At 37.5% G+C, this 16,143-nt stretch overlaps 1 protein-coding gene across 5 annotated transcripts in view; it reads right to left on the reverse strand.

The window, feature by feature from the left end:
* Positions 1-16,143, reverse strand: part of LOC111864920 (dedicator of cytokinesis protein 1) — a 105,571-nt gene that overhangs the window by 27,128 nt on the left and 62,300 nt on the right. For all 5 annotated transcript variants that reach the window (XM_033751625.1, XM_023852539.2, XM_023852536.2 and 2 more), the window contains 9 exons: positions 15,093-15,221; positions 13,771-13,884; positions 12,174-12,425; positions 10,802-11,002; positions 6,758-6,893; positions 5,162-5,255; positions 4,648-4,825; positions 2,135-2,305; positions 1,096-1,311 (listed from right to left, as the gene is read on the reverse strand). In XM_033751625.1, coding sequence (XP_033607516.1) covers positions 1,096-1,311; positions 2,135-2,305; positions 4,648-4,825; positions 5,162-5,255; positions 6,758-6,893; positions 10,802-11,002; positions 12,174-12,425; positions 13,771-13,884; positions 15,093-15,221 — 1,491 coding nt within the window. The remainder of the gene's footprint in view (positions 1-1,095; positions 1,312-2,134; positions 2,306-4,647; positions 4,826-5,161; positions 5,256-6,757; positions 6,894-10,801; positions 11,003-12,173; positions 12,426-13,770; positions 13,885-15,092; positions 15,222-16,143) is intronic.

A 16,143-nucleotide genomic window follows, 5' to 3' on the forward strand; every position in this document is an offset into this window, starting at 1 on the left:
GTCATGTTATGTTTTGAGCTTGTTAATGCCTGGTTTAGGGTGTACTATTGTATTTCTCTTGTTTTAATCTTACAGACTTACACTGCATAATTTCTTGAGACCTGTCTTGTGTCTGTTTTTGTAACTGCTGTGGAAATAGGTTATACTGCAGTTTATCAAGTTAGAATTCCAGAGTTATGCTGCTTATACACAGATGCTCATTTCATGTTAGTGAACTGTAAGCTCTTCTGCTTCCTGGCCGGGCTACTTCAGTGTAGCCTGGTTACATTCTGTTTCAGTCCGTATTAGTTATTTTACATATGTCTTGGTTTACTTTGTATTTCTGTGCCTAGTCTAGTTAGGTTCCACCATTTTGTTTGTGACTTGTCACACACCTTACACAATTCTGTATTACTGATGCCTTGTTATTATGTGTATTTCTGGTTCTCTGTTTCACTTCAGGCTATTCAGTGTGCTCACTCTTATTTTTCTACATATAATCAGTTATTTTTTTCTTTTCACTGCCTCATGTGTTCTCTACCATAGAGCTGATAACTATCACCTGCAAGCATCTGCCTCTTTTGCTCCCTACATCAGGGACCCTTCAGTTCCCAGTTTCTTTGCCCTTATTTCTTTCTGCCAGATGTTTTTCTGGTATTTTTATACTACACCACTTGTCCACCTCAATGCCCCAGTACATTCTTGGGGATATATACCCATGACAATTTGGAGATGACATAGCTTCAACACTAATGTATTCCACTTACTCTGGATGCTGCAATCTCCAAAACAAGACGACAAATACTGATGAAATTTATTACTGAAGGGTCTACACCAAAAGACATCAGTGAATTTAATTTTGGTCTATACCATTCCAATATAATTGTACTTTATACTGCAGATCAAACATAACTTACAACTTCCTTATTAGTGGTTCTCCTTATAAGAAGTGTGTACATTATAGTATAAAATACAGGCCTCTCTCAGATCAGGAGCTGGGATAGCGCAGTTTGTATAGCGACTGGTTATGAGCTGGATAACTGAGGGGTCAGAGTATTGCATGCACTCTACTGATGCACTTTCCCAACAGCATGTATTAATATACACTGCAATTACCTTTTTTCCATATTTTGACTCCACATGATTTTGCATTTCAGCAAAACATTCCTCAAGTCGTTGCTGAAAGGGCATAAGAGAAGGAGGTGCCCTCTGACGATGAATTTGAATGCAGAGCTCTAAGAGTGGAATTTGTGATGCAATCAGATCTTGCAGCTTGTTGATAAGCACTGCATCTTCTGGGTGTGCTTCCAGGTACTGAGTTGTAAAGAATGCCTGCATACATAAATGATGATATTAAATATATGGATGTCCCACAGAATGTCTTCACAAAAATAAAATAAGATAAATATCCCACTACTTCTACAGGTAACTTTTCACAATGAATTTTCCACTCGTACATGACGGATTATCCCATACAATCAACACAGGTGGTAGACTTCTCTGACACAGGCGTACAAAACCTTATTCCCCAATACAAGTACCTCAATTCCAGCGGTGACCATGTTGAGAACTAGCTTAAGTATGTATGTATTTTTTGTATAGAATAATTTTTTTTCTCGTGGCTTGTCCACTGCCACGCATGCACATATGACATATGTGTGTGTCCATGAAATACAGCAGGGCTGAAATTCAACAAATTAATGCAAGTACTGGGTTTATTTTTTAAATCTATGTATACCTCTATTAATGAATATGAATTCTTTTCTTTTCATAAAAACAAGCAAATGTAATCATTCTTCTTTTCAAACATCCTTTACATCTGCTGGCAATGTGAGTGAGCATTTAAATGCCCCTAAGCTCAAAGTGTTAACCTTTACACTAAGTTGCATGATGAGTTTTTACTAATTCTTCCACGAGTTATATCATGTGTAATCTCATACAGTTAACTCCAGCAACAACGATCCAGCATCTTGTACCATATTTTGAGAGCTCTCATTTTAAAAATATAGACCTTTGCGGAACTGAGACTCCAGTGACATACTGTTTTACAAGCAGCATACAAATTGTACTAACTACATAATCTTCATCTTCCATAAATCTAAATTTAAAAGACACAGCAGAAACCTGGAGTAACACAAATTTGAAAAGTACTCACTTTCTCGTAGTTTGTTACGCCGCCCATCACGGCAGCATCGACAATGCCATTGATCTTCAAACTCAGTGGATTCAACTGCAGAGTAGGATCACTTCGGTGTGCTATTATAAGGTCACGCAGAGCTTTGTTTGTGACTTCCATTGTCTCAATAGCATTTTGCAATGGAGATACCTATAAAAGTATAATATTGTGACATGATAGCTGAAAGCTGGAATAGCGAAACAAAAAAGAGGCGACTGTTGCTATGCAACCATGTAGTAAACACATCCCCATGGCAATGAATAAACATGCAACACCAGAGAAACTATGGAAGTGATGTTTTCAATGTGGTCCATGGCAAGTTTATATAACAAGAACCAAATGGAAAAGTGAGTCAGTCAACAGCCAGTCAGGGGTCAGAGTCAGTGGTTAGCAGTCTTGAGTTGCATTGTTAGCAGCCACTACCTAGCAACAACTAGTGACAACCAGAAGAATTATGTGGGCTGTAGTTGTAGTGATCTATACTGTGTGTGAATCAGTGAGACTTTTATAGTTATCTGTAGGTATAAGTGTTCAATAAATCTAATTATCAGGGCCCAGATTTTGATGACCTGAAAATATGACCTATAAAATGACCAGAAAAATCCAGAAAAATGACCTAAAGGAGAAAAGAGAGAACACTTCGCTTCCATGTTATTCACATTTCAGAAAACATATGAAGAAATATTCCCTAAAATGGCAAAATATGACAAGAAATACCCTTAAAAGTCCAAAAATTTACCAAAAAATTACCTAAAAATGTCAAAAAATAACAAAAAATTACCTATAAAATTTACATTTCTGTAACCAGCAGCTCATATCTGAGATTTATATATTTAAGAGCATCACATAGGATACAAGGAAAAAAAAAAAGATGACATGTCATCAAAATCCGGGCCCTGCTAATTATCAATCCAAACCCCGTATCTAGTCACCGGCACATGATAATACGGTGTACTCTTAAAATTTATGTTACTGCCTGTACCTACAAAATTAAAATGTTCATAACTTCCTTTTTTGAAATTCTCAAGCCCAATATCACACCTCAACTTCACTAAGTTCAATCCTGTTCATATCTCCACTTTGTCTCAATATTATTCTACCATCTACATCTCCATTCCCTGGTCTATCCACAAATAATATCATATTCATTTCTTGTTTCCCATATACAGGCTAAGAAACCTACAAACTTCAACCTCTGATTCAATCATAATAAAATATTACATGAAGAATACAAACTGTGAAGTCTCATATTGTGTAATTTTCTGAATTTCCTTGGCTCTTTGTTTTCAAACCACGTAGCCATCTTCCAAGTGAGCTACGCATTAGGGTCTAAAAATCTGTTACAATGGTATTGTGGCGTATTTGCAGAAGCTATTTAACGAGAGTATTTGTCAGTGTTGAGGCAGTTACAGTAGCTGAGAGTGGCGTAAGCAAGCAAAGTGGAACCAGGAATACAGATGGTCGCCTATGAGGATGTTAAGTGTGATTTAGAAGACTTTGTGTGTGCAACGGTGCATGCAACAGTGGATTATGAGGTGCATGTAAATCATTATCTAAGTGTAATTAAAAGAGTGTGTGTAACTAAGCTGTTAATAAAACCAATCATTCAAACTAGAACAAATCGTTTTGTCACACGTACCCCCTACACATGACAGTATATTAATAATACAATTATAGCCTTTCTGGATATTATCCATTGGCCTGTTTTTTATTTAAAAATCGTTTCAGAGACTGGACTCTGCCTTCATCGTCAGGTAAAAGCCTACTTAGTTGAGCCCAGTAGACAGAGTTAGTCCCTATCTCCTGCCATCAGTACCAACACAAGAAAAGGACATATAAACCACACATAACATAAACTATCAATGGAAGTTAAAAATGACGGGACAGTCTATCCACCTATAAAATCAGAGATAAGATAAAAATAGACATACATATAGATACAACAAGCAATGAAGAACAAAAATTTCTATATACCAAATAAGACAAAAAAAAACCTAAATTAGGTATCTGTGCAGTACCAACATAAAAAAACATTTTTTTTTAATGCCCACCTTAACTCCTGCTGATGGTTTATGTTGTATGTGGTTTATATGTCCTCTCTCATGTTGATAGTGGTATCCAGAGATAGGGATCAGCACTATCATTTGGGCCCAACAGAGTAGGCTTATATATGAGGATGTAAACATAGTCCTGTCTCCAAATAGTTATTTTTAAATAAAAAAACAGGATGGATAATGTCCAAAAAGACAACAATTGTAAGTACAAAGAGCTCTCTTCCTAAGATAAAGCAGTTGAACAGGAGGCTGATGATGTAGTGCTTACACGCTCAACCACAGGGACAGCTTCACAAGATATTACAGACTTTGTATGCAAGGACATAAGCATGGTTAACACTGCTCTTCAGCAATATGACTAGCTGTCTCAAAAATTAAATTCTTCACCATAAATGACAATTTCCAGCTGACAAATTTAAGAGAAAAAAATTATTTTACCTGGTATGTATCTGTGGAAGTAACTGGAAACCAACGGAGAATTCCAGGCAATGGATATGATGTGACTAACACTGTACGTTCCAACCAGAGACTTGCAAATTCATTATCTCCGTCACCACCAGACAGTTCCTTACGATGAATGGGCCGGGAGAAACGAAACTTCTGTATGTCATTCACCCTAACAACACCAAAAATATTCCACTGAATTTAGGTTCCTCCTTCCCTTGAATGCTCATCATCAATGATGACAGTCACATTACAAACAGATTGCAGGTCAATCATATATCATCAGATTCATTTTCTTCTTTGGCTCTCATTTTACACCTTTCTGAGTAATTTCTGTTGTATAGAGTTGACTGAGAAATATGGCTCAAGCTATAAGCCTCCTCAGCTTCATCATACACAGTGCTCTTATCCTGGTCTGATGCAGCGGTTTTTTCTATTCGTCACCAAGATCAAGGAAAATAAGATAAAATTCAAAGCATTATTGTTATACATGTGAAAATGACTTTACCTGTGATATCGTAGGATCTGATCGTTGATGGGTTTTCCAGATAACCGCTGCTTACGATCATCCATTAGTGGGTCAACTTTGTTAATCTGAACATCTAAATAAATGTTAAGGCATACAATATTTGAAGAGACAAAACTTTCTTTGTTGGCTTGTTGAATTCATGATTTAATCTTTGGGGTACCGTTTATATTTTGACATTAAGGGAAGAACACAGAATGAGAGTGCTTGACAGCAGGTACTGGGATGAATATTTGAACTGAAGAGGGATTAAATTATAGGAGGCTGGACAGAACTGTATGAGGATCTCTATAAGTTGCAGTCTTCAGCAAACATGATTACAGTGATAACATCTAGGAGGAGGAGATGGGTAGGCATATACAATAGACCGCATGAGAGAGAAGAGGAACGCACACAAGATTTTGGTGGGAAAGCAATAAGAAAAGAGACAACTAAGAAGACCTAGCTGACATAGGAGAGAGGATAATATTAATATGAATTTTAGACAAATAAGATGGGGTGGTATGGACTGGATTGATCTGGCATGGGGCAGGGACCAGTAGCAGACTCTTGTGAACATGGTAATGAACTTTCAGGTCTCATAAAATGTTGGTAAATTCTTGAGTAGTTGAGCGACTGGCTTCTCAAGAAGGACTTAGTTCCATGGTATTACTTAGTAACACCATTTATATTCTTCCCCAACAAACTCACAACTGCAACAGAAACAAACAGTCAATTAAGGCCACTGATCTTTGGTCCTATCTGATTTTCCTGGGCTTCTCTGGTGGCATATCCTATGCAAAGTGAACAAGCTGAGGGGATAAAACATTCCTCTGTTTTAGCCCATCATGGACTGAAGAATCATCAGATAAATGTGTATCTGTATACAAAGTAGTAGACACTTGAAGCATGCACATACAATATGCCCCAAAATTTACAGTACTGAAATGAAAAGACATCCTGTTGATACCACTGCCTATTCATGTGAAGGCCCCTTGCACAACAGAACCTTCTCAAATCCTGAAGGACTGGTCCGATCACCATGTCCCTGTAGCATTCTTGGGTGATGGTAAGAGCATTTCCTTCCTCATCCTCAATGAAATAGGGGCCTAATATACCGTGTGCTGAGACGGCATGCCATATTGTCACATGTGTACTATGTAGCGGTTTCTGGACGATAACATCTGGCCGCTCAAAACCAAGGAAGCGAGTTGTCTGGTGACCACTTTCTTATGAGCGGAAATAATACCAGCACCTCTTAAAACCACCTCCATTTCTCTGGGAGCCATGTTGGCAACAACTGACATGGATATTTATGGATAAAGTGTAAGCAACAAGAACACAGCTAATCCCGTACGATCACAAGGTGGGAGATGCGGGTGGGGATGTCTGCTTCTCATCCCTATGTGCTGTGTATGTATTTTTTTGCCTTAAAGAGAGAGAAAGAAAAAACTTTTATGCCTGCAAGTTGTTCATTGTAGAGTAAATGAAGTTTGCTATGTGAAAAATATGTACAAATTAACACGATCCACTGTAGTAAAAATTCATACAATGAGGGATACCTGTACATAATTGAGGACACAGCTAACAAAAGGATACACTGGTGTGGAGACTCCATGATATCTTCTCCAGGGGGAGTCAGTTTGTTCATGAGTTCTGCATTGGGTAACTGGTTCAAAGTCCGACTGCTAAAATCACTCAGACGCTCGTATTCTTTCCCACGGTAGACAAAAACCTGAAAGGATGTGGACAAGAGCTGATACAGTGGTTCCCACTTAAGAAGATCCCTTTTAAGAGTGATTCCCACCTAAGAAATTAAAATGAATGGGTCCCAAAAATAACAAACTAGAAATAATATATTCACAACATGTATAGCTAGGCAATGGCGCAGTAAATATCTCCTCACATAAGCGCATTCAATAATAGGACGGATGTTTATAGCTTATTGCTAGGCAACAGTCATCATGCCAATGGGCTGGTGAGATGGCTACGTGACTGGCTTTCTATGGAGTCCATGCCATGACTGTTGCTATGCAATGGTTCGGTGAGAGCATTACAAGAGACGCTGTGTTTTCTGTGTGGTCCATGCCAAAGGCTTATAAGAGAAGTGAATTCAGCATGATAAATTCAGTCATAAGCTGGAGGAGTGAATTGAAACTAGGAGTACAAGAGAGTACAGGAGGTCAGCCTGTGAAGACTTTATGTGTGCGGTAGTACAGCGATATTGGAAGTGTGTGATCCAGTGAGACTATTATAGTTTGTGTGTTCAGATCTGTTGCCAGGAGACAACTAGTAAAGACTGGGAATCCTAGTGTGTGTGCAGCGGTAAAATGTGAAGTGTGGAAATCAGTGATAGCACTGTATTGCCTGTATTTGAGTGTGATTAAGAGAGGTTGTAACCAAGGTTCTAATAAATCCAATCATCCGAACTAGAACCCGCCATTCTTGTCAAGCATACCACCTTACACGTGACAGTATTTAACACTTTTCACACTGTATACAGACCAGAATTTAGGTACTTACATTAAATCACCACAGCTGATGAGACCAACTCATTATCAACAGATCAGCATAGCATTTCTGTCATCACATGGTATAAAGTGTGAGACATTCTGATGTTTAAGGTGAATGGGCTTTTGCAGGATACTTATTTGCTGTTGTTTAAAGGTCAATTAAAGAAATTATTGTGGGTTTCTACATGCAACTGCATTCATCTGTAAGCAAGCATGGTATTTCTAGCAGGCAGTGATATGGAGGGGCTTCATAGTCTAAGGGTTAAATCCCATTTAAGACTTTTCTCACTTAAAAAATATTTCCACATAAGAGGGCCAATTTAAAAGCATTTCACAGACATATTACTCATTCAATAAATTTTAGTTAGATTATGTTATATGCAGAAATGAATGAGAAACAAAGCAGATATTTACATATGTCAACACCCTGCTAATGGTCAGTGAGTGGAACTGGTTGTAACTTCCTAACAACAGTCTGTTTAATACTGCCTCTATTGTTCTCTTCTTCCATCCAGTGGATATGGCTTGTAACATGGTGTATGTATACTAGCTTATGTACAGTTAACATACGTGACCAATCTCATGGAATTCCACAGAAACATATTCACATGTAATATATACTGCTGTGTTATATAGTCAGTATCATATACAAATATCATAGTGTTAAACACAGCCACAGAATCTAGCATGGAATATAATGGGGTGTCAGCTTCTCAAAAAGTGGAGATCATTAAGAAAGTTGATAATCCAATAGATATGATGTTTACAAAGACAACAGAACATGTCGGCATACCAGTTTTAACACTAAACAATACTACGCTAAATAAGAAATTTAATGAGTAACTACCCAATCAGGCAGAAAAAGGTTAAATATTTCTAAACATGGGATCAACGAGCAAGTACTAATACAGTGGTTCAGGCAGAAACAGGTATTAAATATGACAATTTAAGCCATTTGTTAAAGATAAGGTTGAAGCGATAGCCTTCAAATAAAATGTTCAATTCACACCGTAAAATGGATATACCACCAAATTCCGAAAATGTGCAGGGCACATCTACAATCCAAAATCCAAAAGTGTAAATGATGAAGATTAAAAGCCTGGAAGAAATGTGTGCCTCCATTCCTTCAGAAGAAATACAACCCAATGGAGACGAGTGTGGGTTATTTCTGAACTTATTTCCATATGACACCTGAAGTTTCACAAATGGAAACTTCCATGGGGACATGAGATGTTACATGTAAATTTACTGGACCGGTATGTATAAATATGGACAGATGTGAAAAGCAGCCGTGGTTGGTAAGTAGGAATTCACAGAAACCAAGGTCCCTGCCATGTACATACAGATATATCTAAGGGCCTCCATACACACACAGTTTGGCCTCCAGTTCGGCCTGCACAGTTGAAGACGGACAGGCAAAACTGATGTCTGTGGTGCGGCCGGCCGGCCGGCCAATCATTTGAACTGTTGGCCTGTGGGAAACCCGTCAGCCCGTCAGTTCTACCTGCAGGACCGTAGCACGTGACGTGTGTGACTCAGCATTATAGGCTGGAAGACCGTGACTGTGGCATGAAGCCTGCCAGTTTATCTGCGCGTGCATGGGGAAGGAAAGGAAGGGGGTAAACTGTGAAAGTTTTGCCAGGAAGGTCGATCGGAAGGCCAAACTGTGTGTGTATGGGGGGCCTAATGCATGGATGGGATGTCTGTTGTTTATGGAGTTCCTAGCATCCCTTGAAAAGAGAATGGCCATTAAGAACTGGAATATATTCTGTCTGTAGACAGCATAGACAACACTTCAAGCATGTCCATCACAAAAGAAAAGTACAACTAGTATTTCTGCTGACCAACATAAAAGCATCCTATAACCAATGGACCAAGGGATAATAGCAACTGAAACAAAGATGCATGTCCCTACGGCGAATCACAGCCGCTTCAATGCAACAGAACGCTGAAATATAATATACCTTAATACTTTAATGGAAATGAGTTTTGCCTTACATTAACTACTTGCAAGATCTTTCATATCTACACTATATTACATTATACATATAAGGCAGCATTTTTCACTGAAGAGACAGATAAATCACTTACCAAATGCTCAGGCTTTTGAATATACAGTACATATTCGAGCTGCCTTGGTTTAAATTGAGAGTCTGTTGCCCTGTTTTTTCCTGAACTTACCATTTGTTTTACTTTTGTGCTAGATTTGGAGTATATTCAATTTAAGGTTCTCAGAGTAGTGACTATGAAATGCTCTGTCTCCTGTGGTATAATGTCATGTAGTCTGGTGAGTAAACCATTTCGGAAGAATATACTGCCTCCATCTTCAGGGTCAAAGAGTAAGCAGACTGCTTGCTGCTTGCTTGGCTTACTCTGTGATCCTACAGGTGGAAAGCAATATGTTCTTCTGAAACACTGACTGACTTTCACAGACTACAGAGCGTTATATTCCATAAGATAGAACTCTTCTGATTTGGAGTGTGGCTTTCCAGTTTCCAAATATTTCTAACAGCTGACTCTGGCATGTCAGATATGCCACTAAGGAAGTGGAGGTAGATGTCCAAATGCTGCACTGCTTTTCCACACGTTGGAATTGTTTCTTCCTACAGGGGGTAATGCACCCAAAGTGTCCTAAATACTGTATACTCCAATGCCCCGGTACATCTGACATTGCTTGCACAAAAGCAACTCACAAAATAGGGCATCATGGTGCTTACCCATCCACCAAATTTTCCTAATCATGAATAACATGAGTCTTCTGTTCTTTCCCAGATGGCTGACCTGCTGAAAAATTGGACTGAAGCAGTTTTTAAGACAACTATGCAGGGACTGTACTCGATGACTATCCAGAAAGGTCTCAAACATCTATTGAAAAGTTAGCAGGATTGTATAGCTGCTCAAAGACAGTATTTTTAAAACTATGGAATTTAAATGCCCCTTTTAGGAGATTTATAAGGTGGCTTGCAGAAAAGTTTTATACAACAATTAAAACACTAGCAGAATTGTGTAGGTGCTTAAGGATGGTATGCTGAAGACGACTTCATCTATCTTCTCCTCAAACCCACAAGATTCGATACACCTCTCCCAGAACTTTAAAGCTGCCAAATGCATGTTTCAGTTGCATACATACCTTGTTCTGGAGAAATGCTGGGAAGCCTCGACCATAGTATGCAACACGGAAATATTCTGGTTCTGGCCGTATCTGCTTCATGATGCTATCATAGAAATGTGACTCTTTCTTCAGTAGCAAGCTCAGTTGTTTGTAGTCAAACACTTCTTCTTCATACTGACTAGCCAGCTCCTTACACACAGCTATAGCACATTCCCACATCTGTAAACAAGATGTTGTAGAAAAACGTTCAGATTCTTAACAGGATTGCCCACAACCTCCGAGTGCAAGGGGCAAGGGGACAAAGGATATGTGACCTCTCAAACCAAAACATCAATAACTAATGGTTATATGGAAACGTCTGAGAGTTCTTCACTAAATTAAACAGATTTATATATTTCCAAATCCAAGACTTCATACGTTCATAATTCTTCATTTCTGTGGAAGAAAACAACTAGAAATAACTGAAAAAAGAACTCGCGAACACTTACATAAACTGTCTTCATAATATCATCATATAAATTGACTACACTGTGGGTTCTGGTCAGAAATGGATTTATTAGACACCACTCCATCTTATTTGCAAGTGATTAAATTGGCTGGTTCATTCCTGTTGCTTCTTTCTCCCCCTTCTTTGTAGTCATCCTGCTTCCTCACTGCAATGTCACAGGAGACTCACTGACTGAGCAGAGAGTAGCAGCAATTTGCTACTGGCCTTCACCAATGAGCCATTCTTGGTTCAGAGCACCATTGGTTTTCATGGCCATATTTTCACATCATCCCACTCTGCTGACATGTTGAATGTGAAGTGATGGAGTGGGGGTGATGAAGCTTGTGTTTACTTCTCCACACTGCCCCTTATTTATTTCTTGAGTCCCAGTCAATCTTCACTCAGCTGAGCTACTGCTCTCTGTAAACGCAACACGACTCACCTGCCCTGAAGATGGAGGCGATACGTTCCTCCAAAACGTCGGTGAAAACCAAGAATACACGGCACCAGATCCCAGAAGACGACTTTCTTTACTTATAGTTCATTTAATAACACTGGCAGGAACTCAATTCAAATAGCGTCAAGAAAAAAATAAATGACAAATAATGAACTGGAAAGATGTGGAAAGAAGCAGCTAAGACATAATCTGGGGAATCACATTAGCATTTCCTTTAACAGACTATGGAAAACTACAAAAAATCCTTAGTCATGATAGCCATATCCTGTGCACAATTTGAATCAGTCTCAGCCTAAATAGAAGTTGGAAATGTTGATGCTTGAGCCAACTTGCTCCGTGAAACTTCAAGGAAAACTGCTGAGAAGTTTTAGGGGGAATATATATATAAGAGCAGACATTAGCACAGAATACACAAAAATTAATGAGAACAAATAGTAATACCTTACCTTTCCTTTGTCAAAATAATCAATGATATCATAGTACAATGCCTCCTTGAGTTCTCTGTGTGTCTGACATGTGGGGTATTTATGGCTCTTCAGCAAGGGAGGCAGAGGTGCATCAGACCAGTGAAGAAGCTTACTATGCAACTTCAGTGTATACGCAGCTTCTGTGTAATTGTCACACTCAAGGTGCAAATCACAGAGTTTGTTCACATAGCGGATGTACATCTCTTTGCGGTTGATCTCGCTGTAGAAGTCCTGTTTCATGAGGAATCCAAGAAAATACAAAGATTTTTATAATTTATGTGAACTCAGGTGTCAGGCTTCAGAACAAAATAGTATTTCATGGTTTGCTGACATAAAACTTGCAGAATGTGGTGGCCAGTAATCACAAGGATTAGAAACAATTAATTTTCAGGCATGACATTTGTTCTGAAGTCACTGTAATAAACCATTAAAAGCAGTAAGACACAAAGATTCAAATATCTTTTTCTGTCCAGTAACATTTAATAAAACTTCCCTTTGAACATAATCTGATATACACATTTCTTCACAACTAACACCCTACTATTTAAACTTCCCCGAGTTAAAATCTGGCAGCCAGCCCAAGATTGCAGTCCCTAGTGCCAGCTGATAAAGGCTAATGAATCTCTGGGGGAACGACTTCTATTATACTAATCTGAGTTTTCCACTAAATAAAAGTTATGCAAAATTATAACAAGAAATTGTTCAGTTTGTTATAATACTTACTGTACACAATTATGATAAAAAATGCATTTACACAATAATTAAAAAAACTGTTTCTAGACAAGTAAATACAAATACATAATCAAAAATACGAAATTAATTCATAAAATAACTGACATGTGAAATAAACACGAAAAGAACCCACAAAAAAATCAAACAATATGAGCCAAGAAACCAGGTGGTTTCAGTGTGGGTTAAATATGCAACATCATATGCCAAAGAGTGTTGTGCAGTAATGAATTCTGGCAGAGAGAAAACATCAATACTGACTCTTGTTTCAACCACAATCAAACTAACAGAAATATCAGTTCTCTAAGCTGAAAATACCTTACACTAAATGCAGATTTGCTACATCAAAATTAACTTAATATGGGGAAATAATACATTTCTTATAATATGCTTAGGCTAGGGCCAGAAAAAAATATTAATTGAATATGGGATTTCACTAAATGTAAGAACACTGGATCAAGATTTTGCTGTACAACCAATGCGCTGTTAATAAATAATATTTATGATGCTGATAAGACAGGATATTTTCATGATTTTCAGTACAATCATAAAATGCTAATGAAGAATGCATAAAAGACAAACTTTATGGAAAAAGGGCACATACATCAGTGTGTTCAAAGATGATTAAGACATGTCACTTTCATGCAAAACACATTTACATCAGATGGAAGGATTCTTTATACGCTGTAAAGGCCTAGCAGCTTACTTGTAGTTGATGTGAGAGTTTACTGTAAATGTTTCTAATGATGTGACACACTTCGGTGGTTATGACCAACAGCTATCAGTATCTGAAAACCCTGAACCAAATGAACGGCTAAAGGAAAATGCAATAATAGTGCATACTCACAAGAAGGTTGACAGTGCAGCTCATGCGATTTTCCTTATTTTCATCTGTGATGATGAAACGGTACTCCAGTAATCGCTCCATAAGACGAGTCACAGTTTTCACAAACTTCATACCCTGTGATAACATAAAATATGTATTTATCAACACAACAATGCACTACATAATGTTAACACAATTTAAGATTTCATCACCTTGGCCAGTACTTTATGGAACCACGTGACTACTATGATGCCCCATAAACAAAGTCCTATATTTCATTTGAAGAATAGGACCAATAAAGGGTTAATCAAATGGGAAGCACAACAGATCATTGAAGGTCGCAGTGCAAGGGTCAGATTATTGTGGCCATCTCCTCATACATACATTCGTTTGTTCAAATTTCTTCCTTAAAATGAAAATGTCACAACATCAGCAGTATTAATCCAGTCAGTAGAAATAACTGTCCAATCTAAAAAAATTAAATGTCTTGAAAATCTTTTGTAAAATTGTTGAGTAACAAGTTTCATGAAAATCTGTAAAATGTTTCTCAAGTTGTTTCATTGTACAGACAGCTGAATGGACTATGTGAATTCAATAAGAACATTGCATTTTTCTAACACCTCCAGAAAAGGCACATAGATACATCACATGCCAGATTAACAGGAGAATACTGCATGTTAGATCAGTTTCTGTTCCATTTAGAACAGAAATTATTTCTGAAATTCCATGTAAGACTTTAGATGTGAGGCAGTGGCACGATCAAATGTTTGGAAAGGGAGAAAGGGGAAGAGAGAAATTTCCAGAAGAAGTAATAATCGGGGAAGGGGTACTTTCACTTTTCATGGAAGGTGTTCACCAAGAAAAAAATTAAATCACTACCACAGGTCATTTCATTCACTGTAATAGTATGGACAGAAGAAATCATACACTGCTTCTTCTGAATCCAAAATTATGCTGTATCACAAATTCATATGTTTTACTTTTTTACATGTACAACTTGTTAGGTTATATTATACAGCAGATGTGAGTATGAAAAGTATTAAGAATGAATAAGATGGAATAACATCTGAAACTAAGATGATACACAAGACTATGAAAAAAAATTGTACAGGCACATGTTTTGAAAGAATAATAGGATCCTTTCAGAGGGTCGAAGAGAAAGATTTTGAATAAATGCCCCACAAGGAAATAAGGTGGTGAGAGAAGATATACAGAAGTGAACAGAGAAAAGACAGACATGTAAAAGAGAAATATTTATGATGAATAGAGAAGGATTTGTCATCAGACTCATTATGACAAAACAGTGAATATTGACAATGAGAACTAGGACCTACACATCTTACCTGATCCCTCATAGTGGAATGGTTCTCACAACGATCCAGCATAATTTCTCCAAACAGTTCTTTATAGTGTTCATCTCCACGTCCCCCTTCCACCAGGATATCAAGCTTGGCAATCATTTCATTCTCAAACTAAAATTTTAATAAGAACTGACAACTACAAACAATTACTACTGGCAGTGAATACATTAATAATATTTTCTTACACCGGTAAATTTTCGGTAGACTCCAGGATCTCAAATGTGCTCTTATTGCATGGGTACAATTCATTATTCAGATGTGAGCTAGTAAAAAGGCATTACAGCATACCTTTAAATGAAATCTAAAGGAAAATGTACAAATAATATTCAAAGAATAAAAATTGTTATATAGTAAAACTACCACACATATAAAGATTAGTCTTCTGTAATATGACACTGTGTAGTTTGGTAGCTGGGTACCAATACTTTTGAGGAATAAATGATCCCTCTATACCTTCACACCAATTATATTCTTAAAAGATATAAGAGATGTGACTAGAATGTTCAAGAAAGGGTCCCAGTGAACTGCTGCTATAACATTCCACCTCAAACCTGTCAGTAACGCATTCATACAACTGTCACTAAGTAATCATGTGTTCCTGTGCATTCACTGTGTCTCATGGTATACAACTAAACTACTTCATGCTTCAAGAACATACACATATCAATAAATTAAAAAGCAGAATTCCATAAAGTGTAACTATTTCATATAATAAATAAAATACTTTCTGGCTTACAGATTTTGGACACTTGTGGCCATCACGAGGAGGCAAACCATCATTAAAAAGAAAATACTATATATAAGCTGCCACTAGCCTCTTTAGTGATATGTAATAACAGCTTATGTATAGTATAATATTTTTCCTTCATAATGTTGTTGGTTTGTCTCCTGACAATGGTTGTTAAGTGACTAAATGGGTAAGACAGAAAAGATTTATTTATTTGATTACTAAATAGTAGCACTTGATGGAATTCTACCTTTATATATATGTAATAACAGCAGGTGTGGAGGCAGTGGCTGTGGTGGTGGAGGT

Source organism: Cryptotermes secundus, unplaced genomic scaffold (genome assembly GCF_002891405.2).
Source record: "Cryptotermes secundus unplaced genomic scaffold, Csec_1.0 scaffold62, whole genome shotgun sequence".
Classification (NCBI taxonomy): domain Eukaryota; kingdom Metazoa; phylum Arthropoda; class Insecta; order Blattodea; family Kalotermitidae; genus Cryptotermes; species Cryptotermes secundus.